Below are 7859 nucleotides of genomic sequence, written 5' to 3' on the forward strand. Positions count from 1 at the left end.
TGCTATGTATTTGAGTAGTACTACTAATTAAAGGCATGCCATATAAATGCATGATCTCGTCGTTGTCAGGCAGGCTAATGTGATCATGCATGGTGACACCATTTGCATTTTAATATCTTGATCTTCTGTACTTAGCCTCGGATGCTACTATAATTGCAAGCTTAATTACTCCGTTATCATGTACACTTACTTATTAACTAAAAAATAGATGTTTTGTTTCTAGATAAAGGTACAATAATTTCAAGATTTTGTCTGCTACACAGGAAAAGGATTTTGCAGTCTGTCCTTGTAGCAGAGTTACACACAATATAATCCTGAGGAAAGGAAATTATATATGCTCGTGTGCGTGTGTGTGGATTATTGCTCGCTTAGAATGATCAAATACTAGAGCAAAAAAGATGGTCTATATAAATCTTGGAATATATGCTTTAATGATATGTGGCTTTAATTTCTATCAAACTACCAACATCATGAAGTCATCTTAGCGCCTAGCTAGGCTTACAGATATCAAAATCATTAGCCCATTAACGAAATAAATGGAGTGATGTGGGAAGAAAGTATGTGAGGTGCCAAGTATTTAGACTCATCAAGTCTCAATCTGTCTACCTTTAATATTGCTAGTACTGATTGGATTTATTTGTTTCATCTGTACGACACAATAGCTTTTGTTAGGTTTAACTCGATATCTGAAAATAAAGTTTCCCACCTTTATGCTGCGAGCACATAAAAAATAAAAATAAAGTATATAAGGATGTGCTAGGTGGCAGTGTTTGCTTAACTCAGTGCTACTAGCTGAGTGCTCTTGCTTTGCTATAAAAAGAACAGTAAATAAATTCAGTAAGAGAAAAACAAATTGACCAAGAACGATAACAACAACAGATGGTAAGAAACATAGTCGAGTTCATAATCGCTAAAAATAATATGGCGAAGATCAGGGAGATATCATCCCATTTTCTCAACAATTGTTTTGTGAGACAAACCATCACCATCAACTCCAATACTTATATTAGTAAGGATCTCCCGGGCCTATCAAAATTAGAAACGTGTCCAGTTCAAACACAGGGCTTTATAGATGAGCCAACATTCTCCTTTCACATCACTGCCATAAATCCTAATTAAGCTCACAAGAATACAAGTAAACATAGGCTTAAGGCTATCTCAAAAGACGCCAAAAGAGAATCATCCCTTCCATTGGACGAGCAGGGTATCCTCTCACTTCGGAATCTTTAGGGGTTTAAAGCCTACGGAGAGGAACTTGGATTTAAAATAACTCGAGGATTTTAGAGTAGTGATGCTAGGATTAAAAGGGTTCTAGCATAGGGGATGTAGATGGCGAAGAATGTCATTTTGGCAAAGTGGATTCGGTGGAAAGGGGAATGCTAGATCTTATTTGCTTTCTCGTTTACCATTTGACAGTGAGTACAACACTGGTATGTAGATTTTCTTTGCTTTTCTCTTGGCATGTGGCGCAAGCGACATGTAAGGTCCTTGTCCAACGTAATCAATACTATTTCACAGGGAATATTGCGTATCAATATTACTAGTCTACTAACACTATTATAATCATAACATAATTCTTATTCCCTGAAAATCAGAAGTTGAATAATGTCACACTACTTTGATTCCATTCATTGTTAATCAGTGCCATGGTTAATCAGAGATGTACTTTGATTCCATTCATTCATCGTTCTTGACATTTTGTTCATCGTACGGTGCTGTAAAAAAATATTTTTGCTGGCCTAGCCGACTGAGAGAGAGATCAAAGAATTCATACGGCGCAAAAACCATTTCTTCCATGAAATACACAACATTTCTTCCATGAAATACGTTGATGGGTCTCACGCCTTAGGGCCAAATGGCCAAAGACTATGACTTCGTCAGGAAACTAGCACGCAGATGCTTAATTGGACCATACACATCACATGGAGACGTATGGTTGGCATTTATGAAATAGCATTCACAATATGACCTGCCTGCAGACTAGGCTGATCACGCTAGGGTCTCTGACTTTTGTATTCTACCATGAGGATGTATAATATTTTAGACTGGATACTCAAAAACATATATGTACAGTACACTGCCTCTGATCGACGTGTCCATCATGATGATGCAGAGGCCTGGGTCTTCCCCCTTTTCAGGAAAAAAATGTAGACTGCCTCAAAAAGTATTTTGCAACATTATAACAGTATATATTTTTTCAAGATATATTAGACCATAGGTTTAAGCCGTGTTTTAAGGACAATGTCGATATCCAAAACCAAAGAGTACTCTATTCGCAACATAAACATATTTCACTCTGCAGTTATTAGTTTACAAATGTTCTCCAGGCTGCCGGTCTACTAGCACAAAAGCAACATCTGTTTGGTGTAAAACAACACATTAGAACTAATGCTGTAACTATGATGTGCAAATGAGCAAGGAAACAGGTGTCCACAGTTACAGCTCGTGCACAGCTAACCGATGCTGCAGAGGGGTTTAACCATGACTCGACACAGCTAGAATACAAAATTGAGAGACGCTTCTTTCATTATTGGAAAGCATTCAAGTACCAGGCCTTTTATCACTTGAGACCGTCGCCGAGCCCTGCAGGCATTCCTATGCTCTGCGCTAGATCAGCCATCCTTTCCTTCATGGCCTGCAGGTCATTAGATTGGAATTGTGTTAGTTTATGAGAACGATTCACATTTTGGTGCGCTGAAGCACAAGCAGCAGGATTCACACCTGAACGCTCCTCTGGTGTGCATCCTTGTAGGCTTCATTGACCAGCTCGGAGACTTTCTGGAAGTAAAGAAAGGGTATAACGCATTATAGCTTGGTAGTTATCACATTAACTCTGCTGATACAAACAATTATGTGAGCATGAATTTGCAGGGAATCTTCCAAGAATAATAAAACTAAGTACATAATGCATACTTCAGCGCCCAACTCCATTGCAGCTTCCGTTATTTCAACATTTATAGGTTGTTGGTTCCCAGATAGTGTAACCTGTTTAACAGATCAGGTCAGATATGATCTGTAACTCTGTATAAGAATTATAAGTAGTACATCCAAATCATAGAAAAACACAATAGTAATGAAAACCAGGGTAGTCTGCTAAACATATAAGCAACATACAAGTCCTGGCAAACTTGCACAAATGTATGGTTCTACAGGGTATAGCACAAGAACTCACAAGTATGGTGTTAAAATATAAAATGTTCCTACACTGTGATTACATTATTTTGGTGAATTCAGAAGCTAAACATCATTAATATACTTCTTTTCGTATGAATAGTGGGTTGTAAAGTGCATTTCATTTTTGCAACAGCCTTCCATGACCATGGTAACTGTTGAATTTACTCTTGCCTTCCTGCCCACAGCTTTGACAGTGCTCTATGCCATAGATAACCAAAACAACAAAAGTGTTTTAACTAGTTGTGGTCATGTGGAAGATTGCATGGTCTTTTACTAGAATGTTACCTAAAGCAAAGCTAATAAAGGATGCTACCTAATGGAAAGCTAAGAGAGATATCAGGTCAACTTAATCAAGTTCTTGTAAAGATACCACAAGCTGCAGGTCCTACCTCAAAAAATAATGGAACGCATCAGTTTAACAGTAGAAAGTTGCATCTCAAATAATAAGCTATGATACTTAATGCCTGTTACGGCATGTTTTTCAGACTTTCAGTAATGCGAGGATAATAATCATTTGGCACAGGTCGACATTAAGTTCAAAACACAAGAATGCACACAGCCAGCAAGATTGCAGTTAAGGAGAATATGATTTAACTCTTTACAAATTCCAAACATACCTTGATTAGTTCGCCTTCACAATAACCCTCAATCTCAGTCCTAAAAGAAACAGATGGGGAGGAAGTCACACATGCAGTACATTGAAAGAGCATACAAAAAATAACTCAAATACCGAAAGCTTACGCTGCAAGCTCCTTTTGCACCCGCACAGCCTCCACTTGGACAACCATTTGGGCCTTCTTCACAGTTTCATAAAGGTTTTGCATATTTCCAATGTTTCCAAAGATTCCTCCCTGTGAGTGCAGAACAAAATGGGAGCACCATAAGATGGTTTCATAAACGCCTACTGCACATTGGGCATATGCATCAAATTAAAGAAACAGAAGTAGTTTGAGCGATGCAGACAAGAATTGAAAAAAGACATATACAATGTTTGCAAAAAGAATTATGTACGAGCAGCTTAAATTTCGACATGGTGATTTAACTAGGACGTAATCCAAACAAAGTAAAAGATATTCACTCAGATACTGATACAAACTGATAAAAATATTATACTGGTACTTCATAGTGTATCCGTATTCAAATTTTGAAGTGTGCCAAAATGCAATCTCGGCTCTTGATTAGTCTCAATCTAATGTTCTAGAAAGCTGGGAGTCACAGCTACAGTAGGCCACCACTGTCTCTACATGGAGTTTAAGGTCTCAACGGACTTTGCAAGGAGAAAAACTTCTGTAATAGGAATTAAGTAAATCGCCCATCTCCACAACCTGGATAGGAGTGCAGCCAACATAGAGAAGTACAAGGTGGCAAAGAAGACCACCGAGCAAGATGTGAGTGAAGCAAGGGGTCGGGCGCATAAGGACCTCTACCAGCGTTTAAACACGAAGGAAGGCGAAAGGGGCATCTATAAGATGGCCAAGATCCGAGAGAGGAAGACGAGGGATGTCAACCAAGTCAAGTGCGTCAAGGATGGAGCAGATCGGCTTCTGGTGAAGGACGAAGAGATCAAGTATAGATGGTGAGAGTACTTCGATAAGCTGTTCAATGGAGAGAATGAGAGCTTACCATTTGGACGACTCCTTTCATGATACGAACAAACGTTTTATGCGACGACAAGAGCCCGGGGTCGGGAGGCTTCAAAAAGGATGAAAGGAGGCAAGGCGATGGGCCCGGATTGTATCACCATTGAGGTGTGGAGAGGCCTTGGAGACATAGTGATAGTATGGCTAACTAAGCTTTTCAACCTCATTTTTTGGTCAAACAAGATGCCGGAAGAATGGAGGCGGATTATATTAGTACCAATCTTCAAGAACAAGGGGGATGTTCAAAGTTGTACTTACCGTGGAATTAATCCATACAATGAAGCTATGGGAGAGAGAGCACCACTTCAAAAGAATGACAAGTGTGACCAAAAATCAGTTTGGTTTCATGCCTGGGAGGTCGACCATGGAAGCCATCTTCTTGTTACGACAACTTATGGAGAGATACAGGGAGCAAAAGAAGGACCTGCTTATGGTGTTCATTGACTTGGAGAAGGCCTACGATAAGATATCACAGAATGTCATGTGGTGGGCCACGGAGAAACACAAAGCCAAGTACATTACCCTCATCAAGAACATAATATTGTGACAAGTGTTCGAACAAGTGAGGGTGACACTGATGACTTTCCAATTAATATAGGACTACACCAAGGATCGGCTTTGAGCCCTTATCTTTTGCTTTGGTGATGGATGAGGTCATAAGGGATATGCAAGGAGGTATCCCATGGTGTATGCTCTTTGCAGATGATGTGGTGCTAATCGACGATAGTCGGATTGGGGTTAATAGGAAGTCAAAGCTGTGGAGACAAAGTTTAGAATCGATAGGTTTTAGGCTTAGCAGAACTAACACTGAGTACATGAGGTGCGGTTTCAGTACTACTAGGCACAAGGAGGAAGTTAGCCTTGATGGGCAGGTGGTACCTCAGAAGGCCTCCAGAAGCGCCAGTGCATAGCGTCCGGCGTGCCGATAATGTTAAGAGAGGTCGGGGTAGAGCAAACTTGACATGGAAGGAGTCCATAAAGAGAGATCCAAAGAACTGAAATATCACCAAAGATTTAGCCATGGACAAGGGGGAATGGAGGTTAGCTATCCACGTGCCAGAACCATGACTTGGTTTTGATATCTTATGGGTTTCAACTCTAGCCTACCCAACTTGTTCGGGACTGAAAGGCTTTATTGTTGTTGCCCATCTCCACGACACAATCACATGACATTATGTTGAGCATAACTCACTTAGTCTAAATCAAATTGATCAGTGCACAGCTTTGCATTGATTCAGGTCTACATCAGGCACCAAACTTGCAGCTGGTTTCATTTGAACAGGAATGATTGAAGATATTATATAGCTATTGGGACCACTGCAGCACAACAATTGTAAGCAAAAGAGTAAAGGCATGTAACTTGCTTACCTTTGATGGTGCCTCGTCACCATTCTCATCTTTCTCCTTCTTTCCTCCAAATAAACTGTATACCCGGAACGATCTATTATTAGCTCTTTTCCAAGTGGAACATGGCAAACAGAATGCGCCTTGTACATTTATGCTAGTACCTGAAGAACAAATCAGATTTTACTCCAATAAGTTATCAAAGTACACATTGCACTCTGCATGTGACTCCATTTATAGAATTTCATTGAACAAAGAACAAAAATCATAACAGTTGGCACTTGGCAAAATGAAACTTTTGAATTTAAATGTCAGAATGCTATCCACAATGACCAAGTGAAACAAATCTGCACCCGAGATATAAAAGAAAATAAAAAAATCTCCCAGGCCTCTCGGCCATTGAAACATCCTTCTAAACTATATCACCACATCTCATTCTGTTCTGGATAGATGAGGGGAAAGTTGAACTGTGGAAGGGTCTTAATTAACAGATATAGAAAGCAATGAAATCACCCAACGCAAATCTGCATTTTTACCTCATACAATCTACACTCCGCTAGATGGAAATTCATCAGGAATTTTTCCCTGACTTTGCATCTCCCAGAAACCAAACTTCAGACGTTTGCAGTAACATAAAGAGACCATACTGTATTTATCATTTAAATGGAGCTTGGAGGAAAAGGAAAAATTATACCACTCGGCTTAACCATAATTGAATGTCCGGAGCCACAACCCAGCACTAATTGCAGGCGCACTATTTTTATTTATTTTTTATTTAGGTCAGCAGACGCACTAATTGGAGCCACCCGACAACCGAACGCCAATGGTGGGCTGGCGGGGCCGGGGGCGGCCGGCGAAGATGTCTACGATCGATTTATGTTACGGGGAAGGTAGATTCGGGGAATAGTACGCGTCAGAACGGCCAGGTCGCCGCCGGCTGCCAGTGGTGCCAACGCCGTAGAGAGGGGGGAGGTGTGGACTTACGAGCTGGTCTGGAGGGGAGCGGCGAGAAGGAGGACTTGAAGGCCACCGGGGAGAGAGCAGTGGAGGAAGCCATCGCGGGGAGTGAGACGAGGGCTCGCTCGCTCCAGGGGAGGGACGGTGGAGAAGAAGGGGTAAACCAGCTTGATTTTCGGGATAGAAGATATTGTTGACGACGGGGAAAAACAGGAGAGAGAACTGGAAGAGGAAATGGATATGTTTTTCTTCTGGACACTCATAACTGGCGAACGTTCGTCAGGGAGGATGGAATATGCGGGCGTTTTAGTTGGCATTTTTGGTTGTGATAAAATGACAGTGATATGACAGTTTTTTTAAAGAAGGCATTTTTTTGTTTTCAAACTGCCCTTGTTTGATTTTTCTTCGCAGCTAAAATTGCCATCAAATGGCGTTCGCCTGCCACCTTTCTCCCAGCGAACGTTAGCTGGGTAACATTGTCGTTTCTTTTCAGGGAGTTAAAAGAGAGTTGGCCGGTTAATAATAAAATTTGGTCCAAAATCGACATAAGCGAGGCATGCATGAACCGGTCTTGAGGTTGCGCCCCGGAATAATCTATGACTCTCATCATCACCCTACCATACGACCCGAACCGTCACGCCGACTTACAAATCACATGAAGACTGTTGAAAATATGTTCTAAAAACAATAATAAAGTTATTGTTATCACATTTCCCTTGTTCTTGACAAGTGTTTATTCTCCAT

The 7859-nt window shown here is 40.7% G+C and overlaps 1 protein-coding gene across 1 annotated transcript; it reads right to left on the bottom strand.

Moving 5' to 3' along the window:
* Positions 1-2270: 2270 nt before the first annotated feature.
* On the bottom strand, positions 2271-7390 carry LOC123132479 (nucleoid-associated protein At4g30620, chloroplastic). The gene is made up of 7 exons (XM_044552279.1): positions 7143-7390; positions 6183-6322; positions 3916-4025; positions 3792-3831; positions 2914-2985; positions 2722-2778; positions 2271-2635 (listed from the first exon to the last, which is right to left on the bottom strand). Exons 1-7 carry the CDS (start codon positions 7213-7215, stop codon positions 2561-2563), a joined length of 567 nt encoding a protein of 188 aa, XP_044408214.1. The 5' UTR covers positions 7216-7390; the 3' UTR covers positions 2271-2560.
* Between the last annotated feature and the right edge of the window lie 469 nt (positions 7391-7859).

Source organism: Triticum aestivum, chromosome 6A (genome assembly GCF_018294505.1).
Source record: "Triticum aestivum cultivar Chinese Spring chromosome 6A, IWGSC CS RefSeq v2.1, whole genome shotgun sequence".
Taxonomy (NCBI): domain Eukaryota; kingdom Viridiplantae; phylum Streptophyta; class Magnoliopsida; order Poales; family Poaceae; genus Triticum; species Triticum aestivum.

Coding starts and splice junctions, on each gene's coding strand:
- LOC123132479 (XM_044552279.1), bottom strand. CDS start 7,215: ATGGCTTCCTCCACTGCTCTCTCCCCGGTGGCCTTCAAGTCCTCCTTC. Junction 4,026..6,182: donor GTGACGAGGCACCATCAAAG/GTAAGCAAGTTA, acceptor CTGCACTCACAG/GGAGGAATCTTTGGAAACAT. Junction 3,832..3,915: donor GTGCAAAAGGAGCTTGCAGC/GTAAGCTTTCGG, acceptor TGTTTCTTTTAG/GACTGAGATTGAGGGTTATT.